Below are 22,694 nucleotides of genomic sequence, written 5' to 3'. Positions count from 1 at the left end.
CTGTAGGTCTCTTTCAGGGTCTCCAAGGAACCCTACTTCTAGGAGAGTTATGGGGCCACCAGAAGAGACCTAGGCCCGAGGTTGGCCAAGTCTTGATGACAATAGTAAGAGTGGCAGAAATGCCTGTGCCAGGTATCAGAAATACACCTTGGGCATGATCTGGTATCAGGGGTACCATTCAGGGCCCCATTGTGTAGCAGAACAACAGTTGCCATCTGAGCTTCTGCAGGTACAGTGCCTCACAACAGAATCAAGGCTCTTATTACCCATACGACACAGGAGAGGAAACTAAGGCACTGACAGAGAGATCTAGCAGCACACTAGTATTAATGCCTCAACTCCAGTTCTCCTTATAGTGCCCTTGGCATCGGGTAGCATACATAACCTTCCAGACAGAGTACACATCTCAGCATCCCTTGCAGCTAGCTGTGATCATGTGACCATATCCTGGCCAATAAGAAGCAAGTGAAGGAACTGGCCATGTGCTTGGGTCAAGGGTTTGCTTTATTCTCTAAAGAGTGAGAAGAACTACCCCTAGAAGTGTTCATCAAGGGAAAAGTTGTCTTGACTCTGAGAAGGCATGAGGCAGAGGAAGGATCCAGCTCCTGCCTACCACACTGCTGCTTCTGAATATGTTCATGTTGCATCCATGCTAGTCTCCTTCAGGATCTGGGGATGATAGCCTTGTGGGCTCTAGCCTATCTGCTGTATGAAGCCCACTATTAATATCCTTCCAGAGGCTTCATCCTGCTTCTTGGAGTATCCCAATATGCTAGGTTCCAGAAGAGTCCACTCCTGGGTTTAACAGCTTCATGGCCCCAGCCACTTTCTGATCGTGGCTTTGTTTCTATTTCCTGGCCACACAGACATTGTTTATAAAATGGCACCTTTTGGGGGAAGGAGCACCAGCAGTGTCAAGAAAAGGTAGGTCCAAGATTAAAACTACAGAAAGGATAGGAGGGATAGGAGTACACATGCCATTCAGGGAGACTGAGGGAGGCTCCAAATCCTTTGTTCTGGTCACTGTGTGTTTTTTTCTCTTTGGTGACTCAGGACTTCTTTAGAAAGAGCTGCACTGAGTCAGTCCTACTAGCATTTTGGAAATATTCATGGTTGTCAAGGCTAAGGATGGAATGAGCATGGATGGCGAGCTATATAGGTTCAACACCTGGCTAGATATCTTCCTTCCTGTTGTGGGAAGCAGAGTGATGGGCACATGAAATGCCTATATATCTTTCATCACTGTATGTAGCTCTCAGTGATTTCAGTAAAGTGTGTGTGTGTGTGTGTGTGTGTGTGTGTGTGTGTGTGTGTGTGTATGCATGTATGTATGTTGACAGCTATGTTTTCATTCACAATGTGTTAGTGTCAAGTGCACTTGGCCCAGAGATGAACCTGGAATCAAATCCTGACTTCACTAACTGTGCCATTGGGTGAGTGATTTGCTTTCTATTGACTCAAGCTTCTATAACTTCCAAGGTTACAGGGGACAGAAAGGGCTATGGTGTCCAGAAGGTGTGGAAATTAAGATTATAGCTTCAGGAAGCTCCACAGAGAACAAGACTCAGGGCTGGCATTGAGTGGACTAGAGGACTGTGCCACAACAAACCCAAGCAAGCATCTGTTGCCGTTCAGCCAAGGGAGCCACCTGCTTCCCCCAACCCCACCTGCACCAGCCCCTAGAGCCTGGCTGTGAAGCCCTCCAGTTCCCCACCATCCTGCATTGGACAATAGGGGAGCACTGTTGTTTGGTGTTTTGAGGTTTTCCTAGCTGTAAGGTACCATGGGCAATGTGCCATCCAAGGATGAGCCTGTAGACTCCTGCTGTGTGCGACTGGGTGGTGCCTGTTCTCACCATTTCCCCTGGGTGGGTGGAAAGGCTATTTTTAATGCTCAGCACAGGTTCAAAGGCAGCAGGGAGGCAGACACTTCACTGAGGAATTGGGGTGGCCCTAGCCACTTGAAGGCTGAAATTCAGACTGTCAGCATCTCCAGTTCTATGTCCCCTGTAGGGAGACATCTTTAGCTCTCTAGCTGGCCCAAAGGATGCAGGCGGCAACTGGGAGCTGTGGAACCTGAGAGCAGTCCTTCACAGTCCTCTTCCAATCTCCATAAGTTGTTTCTCAAGAGAGGGGATAGAATGATTTCGTTTTCTGTTTTTTCTCTCTGCCTTTTGGGTAGGAAGATAGACAACTTGGCTGTTTTGTGCAGCAGCTTTCCAGGGGAAGCCCCTCTTTGCCTCTCTTTGATTGGACTTCACCAGCCAGCACCCATCCAAGCTGGACCCATTATTTGAGATGCAGGCTAAGGAGTCCCTGCCTCTCCAGGGAACCCTCTTCACAGAGTAGTTACTACCACAGAGCAAAGGCACCCAGAGTGGGCTGAATGGCCCAGCACAGCAAATGGAACAAGTTTGGAGATCTGATGTCTATTGGCTGGCTTTGACCTTTCTTGGTCTTTGTTCAAACACCCAGAAAGCCCAAGGGCCACACAAGCTACCCACCTTCCCCATCCCCTGGCGTTTAAATTTGGCCCCAGAATGTGGGCTTGAGAGTCACTACAGGTTTTAGAGTAAAGCTGTATTAAAACTTCATCCTTCCTCTTACTACTGAGGTGTCCCGGAACACTCTTTGGGAATGGTGTCACTGTCTTAAGTTGAGTACAGATGGCAAGTAAGTTGAAGTCTACTCGAGACTCCAGCAAAAATCATATTTGCAACAAGAATGTCATATTCCCCAAACACCTCTTGAGGCCAAAATGAAGTCAATTCCCAAGAAACCCAAGATGGCTATCAAAGAATCCACATGTCAAAATTTCAAGAGAGAGAGGAGGAGAATGGCATAGTCGAAGTTATAACTTCAGAAAGGGAGTCCGTGTTTGCTACCTGGGGAAGAATTGCCACGAGAGTGGGTCTGCCTAGGGCTGTGAATCGCCAGCCTCTTCCCTCTAATATAAAGACCTTTCTGCCATCAGCCCCTGCATGGCAGACTGCTCCCTGCAGATGGGCATTGGTCATACCTGGGTTCCAGACAGTCCCAAAAGGATGATCCCTCTCTTCCTATTACCAGCCTGAATTTTCCCAACCCCAGGAGTAGAAGATAACTTGCTGTGTCCTGAATGTGTCCAAAGAAATATGAGGATGATAAGGAATTTTACAAGAGACAAATGCTCTATAAGGAAATACAAAATGCTACATCTAAATTTGCCACCTTGACCAACATCAAGGTTTTCTGGTCTGTGATGAATGGAAGAGCCCTACAATGGCAAAGAAATTGGTGTTTCTCATTTTTATCTTGTTCATCGGTCCAGAGAACAATTGGATACAAAGATGTATTATAACAAAATAAAAAAAGTTTAAGGGAAGATGGATAGCTCCCTGAATCTGAGGCCCTCAGGCTTCCTGGAGTGTCCTGAAAGATTTTTTTTTTTTCCTCCCTTAAGCTAAGGACAGAACCCAGGATTTCTTGCAGGTAGACAAGCTCTCCACACTGAGCACCTCAGCCTCTTACCTGTCTCTTGCACAGCTGGCCCCACAGCCTGGGGGCTCTCTACATGATAATAAGAGAATTCACTTCCCCCAGGCCTGCATGTGTCCTAGGACAAAACCTGGCCAGGAAGCCAGAGCCTGACTGCCCGGGCAGCCAGCTGTTTCTGTCATTTCTCACAGTTTTTGGAAGTCACCTGCTTGCACTTCCTGCTTATTCAGGTAATATTTCCTTCTTGGGTCTCTAATGGAGTTGAAGAATTTATAGTTATAATTTTCCTTGTTACCAGATTCAGAAAATAAATTCACTAAAGAAATGTAAAGTGTATAAGGTTGAGAGACTTTTATAAAAAGATAGTTTTGGTAATACAAGTTACAAGTTAGAAAGTGAATTTGGCATAACCTTTTGAACTCACCAAGATAGGACAGACATGTAGTATTTTCTCTCAATTTGCCATCAATAATGGGCTAGACATCGTTGATGAACCTATTGCCTGTACATACTGTATATACTTATTATATATAGTTTTTCTTACTCTTAGATGAAAAGGGGGGGGATGTGATATCTTGTTTATACTCTCAACAAATAAAGCTTGTCTGACGATCAGAGGGTGGAGCTAGCCACTAGCTAACCACAAAGGATTGGAAGTTTGTACAGACAGACGGGAAGTGAGATGGCTGGGTGGAGAGAAGAATATGGGTGGGAGCAGACAGAGAGTTTGGTCCTCTCTTCAGTCTGAGGATTTCATAGAGGTAAGAACTCTAGTGGCTGGCTGCTCTGCTTTTCCGATCTTTCAGCTTTCACCCCTTAATATCTGACTCCAGGTTTTTATTATTAAGACTAATTAGAAGCTGGTGGATTTTTTGCCTTTACCTGGGGACAGCCTGGATTGGTACAAAGCCAAGTAGAGGTGCTGGGCAGGGAGACTGAAAGGGCAGGCTCTTACAGAGATTTTGATTCCTGATCTAACTTTAGTTCCTGTTACCAATAAATGCCCTCTTGTGCTTAAATCACATTTTTTTTTTCATTTTTATGTGCACATCATGTGTGTTTGTGGAGGCCAGATAGGGTGTCAGAAACCATGGAGTAAGTGAGCCACCAGTGTGGGGCCCTGGGAACCCAACCAGGGTCCTCCACAAGAGCAGAAAAAGCTCTCATAATTAATTGCTGGGTCACCCTCTGGTCCCTTGAATCTCTTTGACTTAGGTTTCTGTCACTTGCTATCAAGAGAGACCGAACCATGCAGCATGTCTGTCCTCCATTAAGCTCTCTGCTTGTCTGGAGTAGAGCTCAGACTCCCCATTTTCCTCTCACCCCTAAGGCAAGGTCAAAACTCACTCCAATGTGTCCCCACCACCCAGAAATGGCAACAAAGTGATGAGGAGAGAGCAGAGGTCAGATCTCACTGGGCCCTACCTTCATCTGCTTACCGTTCCCACATCCCTATGCCCACCCACACTCACCTCCAACTTGTTCCGAGACAGCACGCTGGAGTCAATGCGCCCCAAGGACATGTTTGGCAGGACAAGGTTGAGCACTTTGGCAGCAAGGACCTGGACAAGGAGGCAAAATGAGACTCATGAGTGCAGGCCAACCATTCTGGATGGCTGGAGTACCACCTGGGCAAGGAGCTGACACCAAGCTGAGTGCCATGGCCTTTGATGCTCAGGACGCGGGGATGCTGCTGATGCAGGGCCCTGACACAGGGCTCCTCTCCTGCTGGTGCGACCACCACCAGGTCTGTTTTCTTGCTCTGGCTTCTGGGCAGATACAACCACATATCAGATGTAATTGTGAGTTACTTTTGGGAGCCACTGATGAGCCTGTGCCCTCCCCCAAGTCACCAAAAATGACACAGCATAGTCACAATCATTGGCTCAGTTGTCAGCGAGTGAAGGAAGCAGGACAGCTTGGATCAGAGAGAATCACTTGCATGCCATGTTCTACCACATGGAAAATGAACCATCACCAGCCTGAACAGGAAGTCCTGTGGCACAGGAGAGGAGCCCCCTCTCTTATTCCCAGCTCCATGAGCCAGGAACACAGGCTGAGACCTCAATACTGGGCTCTGTTGGCACAGCTGCCGATGGAGACCCTGCCATTTCCCCCAAAATGGACCACAGGAGATGTTGATAGCACCGTGTGATAAAGCCTGGCATTCTATACATGCTCAGTGAACATGATGAGCCTGATTAGGGTCTCAGCCCAGTCCCCCTTTTGATCTCAGATATTCCCAGGAAGGCAGAAAACCCAATCTTGCACATCTGCCTTCTGAAAGAAGCTGTTTACTTTCACATCTGTGACGAGTGAGGACACTTGGGGCCAAAGAAGCTATTTCAAAAGTGAGCTGGGAAATGCTGAAATTAGAACCATGGGAGCTGGCAAAGGGCGAGTTCTCAGAAGTGTGGAGGGTGCCTAGCACACAGGTGGGTCCCTTGGTAGCAGGGGAACTGCTTGTGGCCTCCTGGAGCACTGGAGTCCTGTAGCAACACTGCTATGGGGAAATCTTCACACTATCATGGAGTTTCATCGAACTGACTTCTAGGCACACTGCTATTCTCCACGACTTCAACCCCAGCTCCCTGAATCCATGTGAGCCCTGATGATTGGCCATTCTATCCCTGATATTCTCAGAGGTTGCAGCAAAGTTCCAGGCAACAGGAAGACAGGAGCGATTTATGCCACTATCTCAGGCACTGTCCCCTTTTGCTTGATCCAACTGACTCCTTGCCCATCCTCAAAGCCACAGCCTCAAGCCAGCACACAGCTGGCTACCCACTGCAAAATCCTTCCCTCAGAATGGATAGATCAATTGATAGATCACTTGATCATCCACCGTGTCACCACAGAGGTTGACTGTTATGGTACAGATTAGTGCTTGTAGCTGCATTCACGAGAGACAGTGAGAGAGGACCAATTAAGAGGGGACAGCAAGGCAGAGGGACAGAGACTGCCTCAGCACTCACTGGCCCTGAACAGAAGAAGACTGCACAGTGCCTTTTCCCTTTCAACAGATCCACCGCCAGATCCCTCTCCTGCCGACAAGTCACCTGATTCCATGTGCACAGAGGCACATCAACCTGATGCAGGTCCTTCCCAAACTAAAGCTCCCTCCACCCCAGGCTCTCAAGCAGACACTGAGGTTCAAGATGGAGACAAGGACTGGGATGGCAGGAGCCATTTCTAGTTCCACAGGGTGCTGCAGAGGAGGGGCTCTGGTGCCAGGGAATCTGCCTCCAGGGGAGGATTACAGTAAAAACAACTCTGTCTCCTCTTGCCAGTCAGTCTTCCTCCATTAAGGAGGGACATTTGGGCAGCTAAAGGAAGCTTTTAGGGAAAACTGAGGGATTGGGGAAAGGTCACTATTTTCTGTGATGTGTTGCTTTAAAATGGGCTGTTCCCCCACAAAGATGAACAGTGGGCCGTGGCCTCACCTCTCTTCCCAGTAGAGAGGCTGTGTCCTGGCAACAACTTTTTTTTTTCCCCAGCAGCCTAAAGCTCAGTGGGGAGATGTGGTGGGAACATACCCAGCCCGTATGGGGAAGGTGGTACTATAGTGGCCGCTCCTGCCCCCTGGAGTTACTATGCTAACCCTCAGGATGGGGGAGCACACTGCTGAAGCACCGGCTCCTAACAATGACTGTCCAGTGCTGGCTGTGTAGATGAAGATGCTGGTGTCCTAGCAACAGGACTGGCTGCCCACTCACAGACATGGATGTGGGCCATCGCCTGCAGGGCTGCAGCCTTTTCTCAGGGTCTGCCTCACGGGCTGTAGGAGATCTGGGTACAAGCCAACCCTGGAGAGAGAATGGTGATGCCCAGGGCAGATGCCCCATTCCTGGGCAAGCATGGAAGGAAAAGAATGAAAGAGAGGTTTGCATGTGTGGTGATGTGAAGTGTTAGCTATAGATTCGACAGAATCTAGACCACCCATGAGAGGGCCTCCCAAGGGTGTCTGACAGGGATTATCCTGGTTGTTATAACTGAGGAGGGGAAGACCTGCCTACTGTGGGTGTGGCCATTCCCTTTTTAGGATCCAGCAACTGCATAAAATGGAGAAAGAGAGCTGAGCCCTAGCAAGCAAGTTCCACTTGCTGCTCCCCACTTCTTGACTACAGATGATGCAGTGTAGCCAGCTCCTTTAAGCTCTGCTGTCATGCCCTCCTCACCACAGTGGACTGAGAGCTAAATAAACCCGTCCCTTAAGTTGCTTTTGTCAGGATATTTTGTCACAGCAACAGGAAAAGAAACAAAGTGATGCCTGAGGATACCCATGCCAGCCCATGATCTCTGATCTCCCTGGCCCCAGGTAGGGCCCAGCAGGCAGATCCTACTTCAGTCTCCTGAACTCTCCTCACTGACCCCAGTGTGCAGGCAGAGGAGGAGTCTCTGCTGCTGGACAGGCTCTGATGCTTGCCCGGCTCCAGTCAGCAGCTTTCTAACCTTGCATAGTAACTTCTAAGGGACACTTCTAATAGGACTCATTCAGAGGGGAGAACGTCTTTGGACAACAACCACCACCTGGCTTAGAGAGATGTAGATATTTTAGTAGCTGCTTCCACCAAGAAGTCAAGGTAGGCAGAGGATGTTTCTGAGACCACAAGGCATCAAGCACGTACAAGAGGCCCTTCCCTACTGTTCTTTGAAGAGGGGATGACTGCACGAGGCAGGGGTGGAGGGTGGGAGGAGGGAGGCCTCTGCAGTGGAAGGAGGCTGACAAGAGGGTTGAGCGGCAGACGGGCTGAAGGAGGAGGCATCAAGAAAGGAGGCACCACAGCAGATCCCGCAACCGGAGGAGCGAGGGGTCCAGGACGTCAGATGGCTCCTAGCAGCTACAGTAGCAGGCCCAGCTCCTGATTCCCCCAGGAGAGGGAGGGCGGGGTCATGCTCACCCACAGGTGGAATGCATATGGTATCCAAGCCATCGTCACTTCAGTTGCCTTTTCAATAGTGGTCTTCATGGTCTTCAAGTTGTCCTGCAGGCATGGAGACAGCCGTGGGCCCAGCTCAGGAAGAGGAGACTGCAAACTGCCCACCCTCCCCACAATCCCAATAGGCAAGTCAGACCCAACTTGGTAAACTTGGGTGTAAACTCTGGGACAGAATTCTTGAGAAAGTCTCTTCAACAACTTTTATTAGTATATATTAACATATAGTCATTATACAACCTGTGGGTTTTGCAGACATTTCAGGTTTACTATGTATTTTACCCCATTTTTCTCTCTCCCCCCACCGCAACATTCCCTTTTCTTGCTGAGCCCATTCCTTTTTCCCAACAGTGCCCTTTTCACTTTTCATATTATGTGTGTCTGCATTCACATGTGTATATGTGGTACATGCATGCCTGTGTATGTGCATGCATATGTGCATATATTATGTGCATGTATGTTTATGTTGCAGTGTGTATGTGTGTGTTAATATATGTGTGTATGAGTATGTATGAGAATTCTTGGTTTTGAACACAGGGTTTTTCTGTATAGCCCTTGCTGTCCTGGAACTCACTCAGTAGACCAGGCTGGCGTCAAACTCACAGAGATCTGCCTGCCTCTGCCTCCCAAGTGCTGGGATTAAAAGCGTGCGTCACCTCTGCCTGGTGTGAGTATGTATGGCTGTGTGCATGTGATACAGGTCTCATATACGAGAGGAAATGTGACATTTGTCTTTCTGGGTTAAGTTTATTTCATTTTACATAGTGATTTCCAGGTCCATTCACTTTCCTGTGAGTGACACAATTTTGTTCTTTGTGGCCAAGGAAACCTCCGTTGTGCGAACACACCACATTTCCTTTTTATAGTCATCTGTCAATGAGCATCCAGGCTGGTTCCATCATCTTGGCCACTGAAGATTGCAGTGGTGAACCTGGGCGTGCAGATGTCTCTGATAAGCTGACCTGGATTCCTTTGGGTAAGTTCCCAGGAGGGGTGATGTCTGGATCACATGGTAGCTGTTCTTCATTTGTCAAATGGGGACAGTAAGGACTCCTGGGGTGTTTGTCAGGACTGACCCCTGCAGAGCTTATCCTTTGGTTCTTGCTAGTCAGTTGAATAAGAAGCAAACAGCACCCCTAGTGGAGACTCTGGAGAAGCGTGTGGCCTGCAACTTGGCTGCTTTTTGAGACAGGCTCCCACAAGGTAGGTTCAGGCTAACCTTGAACTTACCACCCTCTGTCTCCACTTCTGGAGAACTGGGATGGCAGGTGTGGACTCCCACAACTAGCTCTATGGCTGAAGCTCTGCAACCCATGATGCAGCCTGTATAAACAGGAACACTGCTCCTGAGAGTGAGGATGCTCTCTCCAGACTGAGCAAGCCCTGAAAGGAGCAGGCGGAAGGTTGAGTCCCTGCCACACCCTGGGGACAGTTCTGAATCAACTGCAGTGCCCATCACTGTAAATAGTAGAGACATGCATAAATGCCTTTATTGATCCAAAAGGTCTTAACAGCTTCTGCGATCATTTTAAAGCTTCTGCCTGTGAAGAACTTGCTGTGAGGGTTAATTACTGCCCCTTGGTTCTGCTGTGGTTTCTGAAAGCTGGCCTGCATTCAGGAGGCCAGGCAATGGCAACATCTGTGATCTGGGAGGGCTCTCTAGAGTCACTTCAGATCATTCTGGGCAGGGACACATCTCTGTGGGAAGTTGTGCAATAAAGATGTAAAGGTCTTATGCTTTTCCAGTGACTTGGAGCTCACTCTGATGGCTCCAGGGTAGAGAGCTTGCTTTTTAAGACACAGGTCTTGGAAACCTGAGCCCCCAAACTCCCCGAAATCAGGTTGCCCTTGGGACTGAGGGGGGGGTCACACCTAGAGCTGATGGTGGCTGCCCACTGGCCCATGCAAGGCTACTCACCTGCAACCCCCAACCCCCACCGTACCCCCATATTCCTTCCAGTGCACTGTAGTCCAGTGACAAAAACAGGCTTGGCATGTTCAGATGGGAAGTAGGATCCAGTCACAGGAAGATGACCTTGGTCTCCTTGGCTCAGAAGTAATCAAGCTGACCTTGAGGAAGACAATGGCCTCACTTCCTTGCCTGTGAATCTGGAGTCATTTCCTGTCCTTGCAGGTGGTGGGAGAAACAGAGCTTGCAGTGAGACAGGCCTCCTGGACACAGTCCCTCTCCATCCTCATCCTCCGGCTAGGGCCCTACAGAGCCGGAAATGGGGCACCCCAAAGGCCTGCTCAGGACTCCAGGGACCTCAGGCAAGGAGATGGTTACCACCGATGACAATCGAGGCAGCCCAGCCCAGACTAGGAGTTCTGCCTTCCTTGAGGCTCTCAGTAAGAGAAGGGATCCCAGGAGACTCATGAGGGGACAGCCAGGGCAGCAGCAGCTGAAACTTGTTCTGTGCAATTTTGGTGTCTAAGTTTCTGCTGCTCCTGTTTTCCCTGTGAAACCACTTCCTCAGCAGAGAGTGCTGGGTGCTGATGCCTTTGTCCTCAGTTTCTTCCTCAGGCTAAATATATCCTAGCTAATCCCAACAGAGCCTCAGTGTAAAAAGCAGATGGTGGTGACTGGGCACCCTCCCATCCCAGGGGTGAAGCTGGTCACCTTCGCACACCCACATACATATGAAGACTGACATACTATCTGGAGACCAGCTGAGGTTAGGGTACCGGCTAGAGGGTGCAGTCTGAGGACATAATTTTTCTTCCTGAGTTGAGTTCCACCGTGTGGGTCCCACATTCCCACACTGGAGGCCAGTGCCCTTCATCAAGCTGCATGCCAGTGCCGTTAAATGAGCTCAAGGATCCATGTGGCTCTGGGAACATCCACAGGGCATTGTGGGGATGCTCCCCTCCACAGCACCCCTCAACTCTGAGTCCCCACCTCTTCTACCCCTCAGAATCCCTTCCTGTGAACCCCACCTACACTTCATTTCTCAGAGTACAGGAGAGAACAAGGCAGCAAGTGGCCATTCTATGAGGCCTCACAGGACCAAGTGACTGGAAATGGGAGCTCTGAGCCAGGATCTTTCCCTGGGAAACCCTCTTCAGATTTTGATGGGGAAGGCCACAGTAAAAATGACAAAACCAAACCAAACCAAACCCCTCAAAGAACAAGCAGACCAACCAAAGGAGCATGTAATAATATTCCCCTAGATAAGCAGAACAAGCCCCCACCTGCAGAAAGAACAAATGACATGTGTGCACACCAACTGTATCCCGTGAACCAGCTCTGACATCATGAATGCTGACCTGCTCCCCAAGTAGGGTTTCCTCCATGCCCTTCCCCATCTTTTAGCATTTGAACTCTTTGAATTACTCTTCACTATTTAAAATTACACTGGGAAACAAAAATAAAGGCGTGGGGTGATCTTCTCTCAGGGAGTCTGTCTGAGGACAAGGCCATGTGTGGAGAGCAGCCGCATGACCTCAGCGGTGAACCAAGGAGTCACACTTGGACTGTGGAAGTCAAAGACAACACAGGCTGAAGCCCGGAGGCAGCAACAGATGCGGGCAGGCAGGGTTGGCCCTCGGCAGACCAAGGGAAATCTAATTTGTCTTGGCTAATCAGAGGAGCCCTGTGTCTCTTTAGAGACCCTGGCTCCTGATTTGACAAGGTGATCTATTAGTACCAAGCCCGAAAGGTCAGCTCAGAAGCACGGCCACTGCTGGTCCTAGATGGAGCCCAGAGGACCCTGGGAAGGAACCTTGACGGCCCTCCTCTGGGCACAGCTGTGGTGGTGCACTTTATCTAAAAGGCTCCGTGGACTGTCTCTAAGGGGAAAAAACATCCATTTTCTTCTTTGTGAGGGGTAGCCCCACTGGGGTGCACATCCACCACTCGATGGCTAATCCTGGCTAAACCACCCCTTCCCAAGCCTCAGTGTCCCCCACCCCCACCACACATGTCTTGCCTCTTCCCCTAGTCCAGAACTGTGTGGGTGAACGCACAGCTCCCACTTGGCAAGTCCTGGCACAGTTAGAGACTCCCTGAGGCACTGGCCACAGGTCTCTGAAACGAAGCCATTCGAACACGGTAGCACCTTCCCCTCTAACCTCTCTCTTTCTTACTCTATTTGGAAAAGCACCTTGAACCAACTTGGCCTTGCCCCACAAAATCAGTTACCAGGGCAGATGAAGAGAAGGTCACAGCCTTTGCACCTTTCCGTGATGCCTCTGTACTCAGTGCCTTATGTGTTGCCTGGGACCACAGACAAGTGCCATCTGGGTTCCACTGAGTGGATCCCAAAAGACAGGGGAACAAGGGGCCACATAGGTATTCAACCCGTCATCATTTGGTGGTGAAGAGTATGTGCTGCCCACAGCACCTGGACCCAGGCTACACCACCTCACCTTCACTCCCCTCCAAGCACCCTGAGAGCTGGCTCAGGCCACAGTAGCCTCTGCCAGGGCTGGGGCACTCCTTGGGTGCTCCACTCTTTTTGGGCGTTCTCATGCCTCCTAAGGACAGATCTGCACCAAGGCCGTATCAATGGTCCCTCAGGGGTACTGGCTTTGGGTATTTCTTGAGGTGGGGATAGATTTGGTTCTAGGTGCCTCATTGCCTTGTTCACCTAGTCAAAGGGAGTCAATCCTCTGGCAACAACTGCTGTATGATCGATCATACAGCACATTGAACTCCCAATCCAAATGATACATCATCCATCAGGGCTGAGGCTAGAAGAGCTCAAGGATGGACTGCAACAGCTGGGAATGGTCTGCAGCTGCAGCTGCAGCTGCAGCTCCTACTCCGAGTTCTCTTTCTGCCGAGGCTGGCAAGTGTTCAGTGGCAGAAGCTTAACGCTTGCATGGGACTTGTCAGCATACGTGACTTTGCCAGTTCAATACCTCCTGTAACCTTTCCTCCTCTTAACTTTGGCCAGTACAACATGTATAAACAGGAAGTCTTGCCTTTTGTGTTTGGAGGAAAGACACCTGACTTCAGCTTAAGTCCTTACACAATAGCGTCTGAAGTTCAGGATCGGTGGTGAGCCCTTTGACATAGACTCCAGCTGTAAAGGGATATGTCACGTTCCAGAAGTTCCGAGGCCCACAGAGACTGCAGTGCCCTCTTACCTTGAAAGTCGATGCAGATTCTGGATTGGCAAGAACCAGAGGTGAGATCAGGACCATGCCAGAGAAGTGGGTTGGTCTCTCTGCAGCCGCGAGGATGGAGATGGCACCACCCTGCAAGGCAAAACAGACAGCGTGGCACCAGCTTCTAATCAGAGTGACCCCGACTCCCTCATCTGTTCCCATGCTGGCCAAGAGCCCAAGTGGGGACCTGGAACCCACTAGCTGATCACTCCTTCCCTTTCCTTCCCTTCCTTTTTCTCTACAGTCTTACTCCATAATCCAGGACAGTCAGAGAGTCATGGCAATTCTCCTGCCTTAGCTCCCTGAGTGCTAAGATTCCAGGAGTGAGCCACTGTGCCTGCACATTTCTTGTCTCTGGGTTTTCCGAGGGCAAACATTTCAGACAGATACGAAGAAGGCTCTAGCTTGTGGGTCACAAATGTACCAACACAATTGCTTTCTAGTCTTAAACCCAAAGGTAGCAGACCCACAATTCATCTGTTCTGACAAGCTTCAAATGAGTTGTTTCCTTTCTTTATGGGAGAATCCAATTATAGTAATAGATGTGTGTATGTGTTTAGTAATAATTCCAAAATTTAAATTCCAGGAATAATATCCAGTGCTGAGTGAATGTGGATGGAGCAGGAGGGGGAGGAGGAAGTGGCAGAGGCAGTCTTGTCTCTCTGAAGCCCAGAGGAAATTGACAGAAAGACTTCCAATCTCAACATTTAGAGGGGCCAGGCAGGTAAGAGAGCCAGGCAGTGAGGACGTGCCCTGTGCAGCAGTCCTCAGCCCTCTGCTGCTAGCCAGCTAGCTTTCCCGCTGGAAGGGATGGCCTGTGGCTGCTGGGGAGGGATCATCTGAGTTTATAAACTTGGTTGGTTCCTGGAGCTAGGAGATCTCATAGGGAAATGGACTCAAACTGCTTTCAGGGCTGTTTCATGAGATGTTCACACTCTCTGCCATCCCTCCTGCCCTGGGCAGGAGGAATGCACTCCAGGATCTAGTTCTGGGGACTAGGGGTGCAGGGGACTCCACAGATAGGTGTGTGAAAAGGACACTCCATCCAGGCAGAAGCTAGAGGCAGAGCACAGGAAGTGAGTAAGTCAGTCAGGTGGTCTTGTGGGGACAAGGCTTGCTTTGAACTTCTCTCTGTGGCCTGCTTACCATGGAGTGGCCCAGAAGGAAGACAGGGACCCCAGGGTAGTCCTTCTGAATGGTGTCCACATGCTGCAGCACATCTCTGACAAAAACCTGGAAGTCCGATACCACCATCCTCTCTCCTTCACTCTGCCCATGGCCAACTGGAGAGTAACGGGAAGAGTTTTATTTAGTGTCACCCTCGGATGCTACATGCACATCACATTTAACCCTGTCCAATCACTCCTTTCCTTGTAAGCACAGAGAGCTTAAGGAACTTTGCCTCATAGTGCACTGCTAGGAGCACCAGCTAACACACTTCCTTGGAGGCAGTTTTCCAAGGAAGAAGGAAGGGGCAGGAGACATACAGAGTATACCTTATTGAGGCTCAGCTATTTTCCTGTGTCCCAACCTTGACCCTTTGAGCTGTGCCTCACTGGTGACCTTTGACCAGGTGTGTTCTGTCTCCTCTCTGCAGCATCAGGAGATTACACATCAAATCAAACAAGAATGGTCAAGGGGACTTGACAAGGATCTCAATAAAGCAGCAATAAAACTAGACCCCATCCCCTTCCTTTTGGGTTGGTCAATCTGTCACCCATCTGTGCAGTGCATCTCTCCTTTCTCCTCTACTTAGGGTCTCTGCACTTTTCCCTGGCTGTGAAGGGCATCTGTTGCTATAGAAATGGCTGTTGGCAGCTGTGGAAAAGTTTGGAAACTGTAAAACGGACCAGCTTACAGAGAAGGCACCAGCACAGGGGGCCATGGCTGCATCAGGCTGCCAGGAGCTGGCAGTGTTGTTCACAGAGCCTGGACCGCCTCTTCGAGGGGACTTTGCATCTATGGGGCAAAGACTCTGCTGCGGCCAGACCCCTATGGGCCACTGATGTCCCTACCCTCCCAAGCTGCTTTTCTGTCAGTGTGCCTGGACAGCAGTCTTACCACCTTCAGAGGAAAGCTGCCGAGTCTCATGCCTGTCTGGAGTGTCCCCTTTTTAAAATGCATTGCAGTTATGGTTAAGTGTGTGTCACAGAAACCACACCACACCAACCGTTTCTCACCAACTCAGTGGCATTGAGGGTGTTCACAGCATTTTGAGGCCACTATCTACCCCCAGGCCATTGCCATCTTCCCAATGGCCATTGTTTGGCCTCCATTGTTCCTTCCTCCCCTCACTGAAGGCCTAACTCTAAAGAACGGTCCTATGTTTGCAGATAAGGACTTTACAAGGTGATCAAGTTAAAGTGACTGATGTCCTCATACGAAGATATGTGGGTGTGGACACACAGGGGGCAGCCATAACAGCGAGATGGTGCCTGCAAGCTGGGGAGGAAGGCCCCAGGAGAGCCTACACCTTCACCTTGAATTTCTTTCTTTCTTTTTTTATTTAAAAAATTATTTTTCATTTTACATACCAACCCCAGTTTCCCTTCCCTCCCCTTCTCCAACCCCCTACATCTCCACTCCCCGTCCCCATCCACTCCTCAGAGTGGGGAGTCTGGCATACCAAGCTGAAGCAGGACTGAGCCCTTCTGCCCTGTATCAAGGCTGAGCAAGGTATCCCACCATGGACAATGGGCTGCAAAATGCCAGTTCATGCACCTGGGATGGGTCCTAGTGCCACTGCCAGCCACACCCCAAACACATCAAGCCACATAACTATTATCCACATTCAGAGGGTCTAGTCACTGAGTGTTATCTCTGTCTTCCACCCAGCAGAGCCTACATCCCACAATCCCTCTACGTCATCTGGTCTCCAAACCAGGCTGGCTTTGGCTTTGTGCTTCCATCCATCCCATCTTCTCCTACCCTTTGGTTACTGGGCCCCAGTCTCCCAAGTCAACCTCCATATGACTTGCAGGGTTGAGAGCACAGATGTGTTCCTTGTTCTAAGCTACCTGTGCCTGCCCCTCCTTTTCTCAACCAGTTGCAATGGGGGAGGGAGGGACTCCTGTGTTCTCTCATCTCCCTTCTCTTCAGAACACAGTCCTTGTGTACCAGGGCTCTGCTGAAGGCTCCCATTTTGGTCCTATGTCCTGCTAGCCAGCACATTCCAAGCCACCTGCCTACAGTTCCCAGACATGCCCACACTTCTTTCCTGCCTCACCCCTCCGATCAGGCCGCCCACTGGTCACGCCATCAAGGCCAGAGACTAAGCTCTCTGAGGTTGTATTTGCTGGAACCCTTCTTAAGGGTTGTATTTGCTGGAACCCTTCTTAAGAGGAAGGAACACACACTGCCCACCTGTCCACTGCACAGGGTCTGCACAGGCCTGGCAGAGGACAGGTACGTGACGGACGTTCAAAGTACAGCAGGAAGAGTGCCATAATGGCCAGAGGGACTCTGAGCAGCAGGCCCTGCACCGCTGCAATGCCAACTCCTGGCCTGGAGCTCCGAGTTTCAGGCATCCTCTGGGATCACAGATGCAACCACCACACCCAGCTCAACCATGCTTGTCATTTTCATTTATCATTTATGTATCTGCAGGCTTTGCTTATCTTGGAGGGCTTGGCCCTGCCCCTTCCAGGATTGGCTGTTACTGGAAAGGTAACCGATTGCTTGTGAGCTAGCCTTTAAAATGCACCACCCTGCAGGAAAGCACACCCACACCCACCACCACCCTTATCAGGTCCTTACCCAGGGATCTTCTTCCTCTAATCATCAGTCAGGGACAGCCCCACACCCAGCCAGCCCATCTGAACCCTGCTCACCCTGGTCCAGCCCTTTCTGTGGAAGTCACAGTGGCAGCTCCCTGTGGTTTCTCCTTGCTCCCTCTGCCACCTGGCTTCCTGTGGGGACCCTACGTGGCACACATGGGTGTTAGGTCTGTGTGCTGGGATTATGAACTACTTTCCATATGCCTGTGTGCACAGAAAGTTCACCAGCTCAGGCCGTGACCAGAAAGCCAATCAATCACCCTGTTAGTGCCAGAGTAGAAAGACACAGCACCCCATCTCAGTCTTCTCAGAGAACTGGTTTTACCTAGTATCCCGTTTCTCCCCGAAGGAAAACCTGGTGAAGACAGCCTCAGCATGGGAAGTAAGACCTGACTGCACAGGAGCACCCGAGATCTGCCAGGGAGTCTAGGACTCACAGTTTTCTGAGTCCATGTTGCTCAATCCTCGTAAGTTTGCATGTCAAGGACCCTTATGTTTGGCAGCTGAGAAAAAAATGACCCTGGAAAGCTCAGTATGGAGCTTTAGTTATTGGCTGGCAGGAATCTGTGATTAGGCCTTAGTCTCCCAAGCCAGTGTCCCTACTGTCACATCTCTGGGCCAAATCGGTCAGGAAGCAAGGAACTAGGAGATTGACAGCATTTGAGATGGCACCAGGACCTTGCACAAGCTAGGCATGGACTAGATCATGAAAATAAAAAATTACTCCATTGGCCAGGTGACCTCAAACTTTCTGTCCTCTTGCCTCAGCTCCTGAGGAGCTGGGACGAACAGCTTGTACCACTAGCCAGCTCTTCCTCTTCATCCCCCCTCTTCTGCCTCTTCCTCCTCCTCAATAACAAAGTCTTTCTTAACAGGAAAACTCTGCTGTGGAAATATACCAATCATGGGGTAGTATGTGGAATCGTGCAGGCAGGAGGCTACATCACGAAAGGGAGCTGGCCAGTCACCTTGTGTAGGGACAGCCTATGTGGTCTTGCTCCCCAGAGCCTGCAGATGTACAGATAGGGAGGCCACTGGGAATATCCTATAAGCGTCTGTATGTTTCTATGTGTTGCCATGAGGGCAGAGGGGATGAGCAGAGATGGATACTGGAATGAACTACAGCAAATGAAAACAGAGACTCATTGGAGACCCACTGTTGGCGAGTATGGGGGCTCTAAGCTGCTGGCCGAGTGCCACTGGGGCATGTATGCGGACTTGAGGACAGGGTAACAGGGTATCAGAGGTTTCACGTGTCTGGTTGAGCTGGAGGACTGTTTGGTGGGAGGAGGGTGAGGAAGAGTATTATGGGAAAGGATGGATGGAGTTCCTGGTGGCAGGTCGTGGCAGTAGACTGTGGTAAGGTCACTCACCTCCACCACGAGAGGTGGAGAGATGACAGACAAGAAAGATGGGACAGAAGGGAGAAGAGGCCAGACATACCTGCAATAACTGAAGTACCGTGAGAGGCCTCCGTGTTTGCCAGAGCCGCCCACGCTAGATCTCACGCTGGGGTTGGCTGCTTAACTGAGGCTGTGCTGCTGATTCCCCCAAACCAATCTTGATGTTGCCCTACTTATATAAGTCAGAACAAAGATTGTGTGTGTGTGTGTGTGTGTGTGAGAGAGAGAGAGAGAGAGAGAGAGAGAGAGAGAGAGAGAGAGAGAGAAGGTATTCTAGTAGCCCTACCCTCACCTCCAGATGCCCAAAGAGCAAACCTGGAGCGAGGACAGGGCTTTCTAGGTGTCAGGTGTCAGAATACCTTACTTAAACTCCACCATCTTCACAGTGAAGGCCTCGTCATCTGTCTCTAGGACTCTGCAGTGGACTCACCACCTTTCCCTGGCTCCAAATCACAAGTCCTCTGCCAGATATCCACACAAACCAAAGTGCCTCATCTTATCAGGCATCTGCATGAATCAGTGTCTCCTCATCTCTTACCTCTATTCTTCTTCAGGTCTTCTTCAAGTCCTACTGCACTCTGCAAAGAGGCCTTTCTCCATCTGCCACTAAAGCCAGCACCATGGACAGATGGAAGGGCTGATGGTGAAACAGGCTCTAGGCTTGGCCTCGTCCCAACTGGACAACTCAGGATGGAGAGCCATGAGCCATGGGCTCCCTTAGCAGGCTGTCATGTCTGTGCATTTCACCCAGGCTCAGGCCTCCTGTCTGGGTTTATTTTGGTGAAGTCCACAGGGCTGGGTCAACACTATACTCTAGTTAGCTGGCCTTGGATTCCAAAGACCATCTGGTTGTCAAGATGACAGGCATTTCCTGCCCCTACAGTCTGCATTCCCAGACAGCCCACAAGAACAGCAGGCACCAGAGGATGGGATACTGTAGGACACAGATCAGGCCAGCAAACTCGTCCTGAGAACTGTGGGGTGGACCTGGAAGAGGTGAGTGTGGGAGTCTTGACTCCTTCAACCCCAAAGGACAGTGATGTCCTCTGTCTATGAATATCACAGTGTTTGAGGAGCATGGCGGGAGACTTGAGTGTGTCCCTACTTCTAAAGCTGAGGGTTGCCACAGACTCATGAATGTCTCAGGGATTCACCCACTCCACAAATGCATGGTGTCTTGTAAGCTTGATGTCCAGTCTGGCAACTCCCCCCATGAGATATTCATCCAAGGGAACTTCCTGGCTATTGGCTTCTAGGAGTGAGAATAACTCATAGGCTGTAGTTGTCACTGGGTCATTTAGACATCACAGCAAAATGATAACTAGACGAAGGCCAGGAAAGATAAAGGAAAGATGCATGGGGACAATCTCAGAAACAAAACATAAAAGCAGGGGAAAGCCATCACAGAAAAAAACTGCTGATGTAGTTCACCATGTTAGAGAAGCTAAAGTGGGGCCTCTGAACTTCTGGCCATTTCCTGTATTTATCTGTTTACCACTACTGGTATGAAAACCGTAGTCAAAAAGAACTTAGGGAGAAAAGGGGGTTTATATCATCCCATACCTTGTAGTCCACTGTCAGGGAAGTCACAGATAGAACTCAAGCAGGAGCTGAAGCAGAGGCCAAGCTACTGCTTACTATCTTGCTCAGCCTGCTTTCTTATATAGCCCTGCCCAGGGGTGGCACCACCCATGATAGGCTAGACCTTCCCACATCAGCATCAAGGAGATGCCCCACAGATTTGCCTATGGTTTAATCTGATAGAGGCAAGACCCAGGATGACCAAAGCTTGTGTCACATTGGTTAAACACTTCCCTGTCTGTAAATAGGGAGATGTCTACAAATGTCATAGAGTCATTGGGGAGACAGGGCAAGGTAGTACACACCCGAGCTCCCAGTGTAGTGGGTCTGAGGCTAGCCTGGGCTACATATGAACACATAGGGCCCATGAAGCAGTAAGTGAAGGTGCCCAGCCTGGCTGGCGTAGAGCAGGTCTCCAGCAGCGACAGTTTCGGCCCCTTCACACTGCTTCCATTCATGGTCATGTTAGTGGACAGCCTCCTCCTTTGTCAATAGTCTCCTTGCTCTGGCTTGCTTTTCTAACACAGGCAGTATTTTCCACTTGTTCAGCTCTCTCAGTCACCCTTGCAGCTCTCTCAGATCCACTGGGCAGCTCAGCTCAGTTCCCTCAAAAGAATAGTGCCTGCACTGATCACGGAACAAATCTTCGTGGGGTTTATTTTCTTCTTAAATATGGCTACATCAGTTGTATTGTCCATGAGACTGCAGAAATTCCCAACTAGTGCTAATGTGGTTCAAGTTTAGGATTAGTAAAATACACAAATGAGAAATAAGAATACAGGAGCTGGAGCAGGGCATATTAGCATACCTTTATTCCCAGTACTGGGGAGGCAGAGGAAGGCAGATCTCTTTGAATTCAAGGCCTTGAAACACAGTGGGTTTCAAGCCAGCTGGGTCTACATAGTGAAACCCTGCAGTCAAAAAAAAAAAAAAAAAAAAAAAAAAAAAAAAAAAAATAGAGCAACTGAGTCTGGGTATAGTGTTGAACACCTGTAATCACAGCACTTGGGAAGTAGAGATGGGAGGCTTTCTTGAGTTCAAACCAGCCTGAGCTATATAATGTGAGACCCTGTCTCAAACAAACAAGTAAATAAAAGTACAGAAACCCAAGTTTAACCCTTGCTGAAACTGTAGTAAGTGTGGCATTTGAAAAAATAATGCAAGCATGAATGTCTGAGGTACTAGTGTCTCTACTCTGATTATTTATTATGTACAGTATCCATAATTTGCACCACTATGGACAATTGCTACATGCTAATTAAGAGTACTAATAAAGGATGGAGCTGGAGAGATGCCTCAGCGGGTTCCAAGTGTGTACTGTTCACAACTGCCTGCCACTCCTGCTTTTAGGGATCTGATGGTTTATTCTGGCCTCCAAGCTCACCTGCATTTACACACGTACATATCCTCACACAGTCATACACACACACGCACACACACACACACACACAAATTAAACATAGAATAGATATTTAAACATATGTTAACGAAGGGCTTGTATTTCATGGTAGACCACTTGCCTCGAAGGTGTGAAGCCCTGGGCTTCATCTCCAGCATCACAAAATACTACTCCTCCTACTAATACTATTAACCAAGTTTACTTCCAAAAAGAGACGAATGACTTTTGACTTCTGTAAAGTGATTCCTTAAAAACAAAAGGGCAGGGCAAGGGAGACTTCACACGCAAAGCAAATTGCTTTCGAAAGAAGTGCAGATTTGATCTGGCAGCCCAGCATGGGAGACATCATGGTTTTAACAGTTTAGTAGAACTTTCAGAAGGCCTAGGAGATGCTTGCAGCTAAACCAAGTGATGTCAGGGCTATCCTCTCCTCAGTCATAGAGAGTAAAGGACTTTCACATGAAAAGCAAGGAGGCCAAAGCCAGGGCATGATGGGAAACAGAGGATTGGGGTAAAGGGTGGCCTTGGGCAGGTGATTCACAAAGCCCATGCCATGGATGCGAATTTGAGGTGGTCATCACAGTGTGTGGCTCACAGTAAATGCTTGGTATAGTCATCACACTCCCATGGGCTCCTGTGAAGATGTGGGGCTCAGACAAGCCCTGCGTGTTCGCTACTAAACTAAAACTAAACTACTCCTGCCATCCACAAGACTGGGTGACATCCTTGGCCTGGACAGGTCTCCACTGTGGGAGGAAGGAGCTCAAGTTGACTGACATCTGACTACTTATGCTTTTAAAACTCACAGGGAAAACAAAAACACAAACATCCGTTTTCAGTGGGCTCATATATATTGTATATCAAAACAAAGAAGGCTCAATAAGTTTGTTCTCAGTGGTCACAAAGGTGACCCCTCCACCCTCACTCTGGTCCTAGGCCTGGCCTTGACGTCACTCTGTAGCCTAGGCAGGCCTCAAAGTTGTGGTTCTCCTGTTTCAGCCTCCTGAGTG

The 22,694-nt window shown here is 49.4% G+C and overlaps 1 protein-coding gene across 4 annotated transcripts in view; it reads right to left on the bottom strand.

Moving 5' to 3' along the window:
* Positions 1–22,694, bottom strand: part of Mgll (monoglyceride lipase) — an 883,522-nt gene that overhangs the window by 6,471 nt on the left and 854,357 nt on the right. For 3 of the 4 annotated variants that reach the window (XM_051203379.1, XM_051203377.1, XM_051203376.1), the window contains exons 4-7: positions 14,672–14,808; positions 13,505–13,615; positions 8,378–8,461; positions 4,949–5,038 (exon numbers count right to left, since the gene is read on the bottom strand). In XM_051203379.1, the coding sequence (XP_051059336.1) occupies positions 4,949–5,038; positions 8,378–8,461; positions 13,505–13,615; positions 14,672–14,808 (422 nt within the window). The remainder of the gene's footprint in view (positions 1–4,948; positions 5,039–8,377; positions 8,462–13,504; positions 13,616–14,671; positions 14,809–22,694) is intronic. The other variant, XM_051203380.1, reaches the window with a different exon arrangement.

The sequence above is a fragment of the Phodopus roborovskii genome, unplaced genomic scaffold (genome assembly GCF_943737965.1).
Source record: "Phodopus roborovskii unplaced genomic scaffold, PHOROB, whole genome shotgun sequence".
Classification (NCBI taxonomy): Eukaryota; Metazoa; Chordata; class Mammalia; order Rodentia; family Cricetidae; genus Phodopus; species Phodopus roborovskii.
This window is presented reverse-complemented; position numbering and strand designations above follow the sequence as displayed.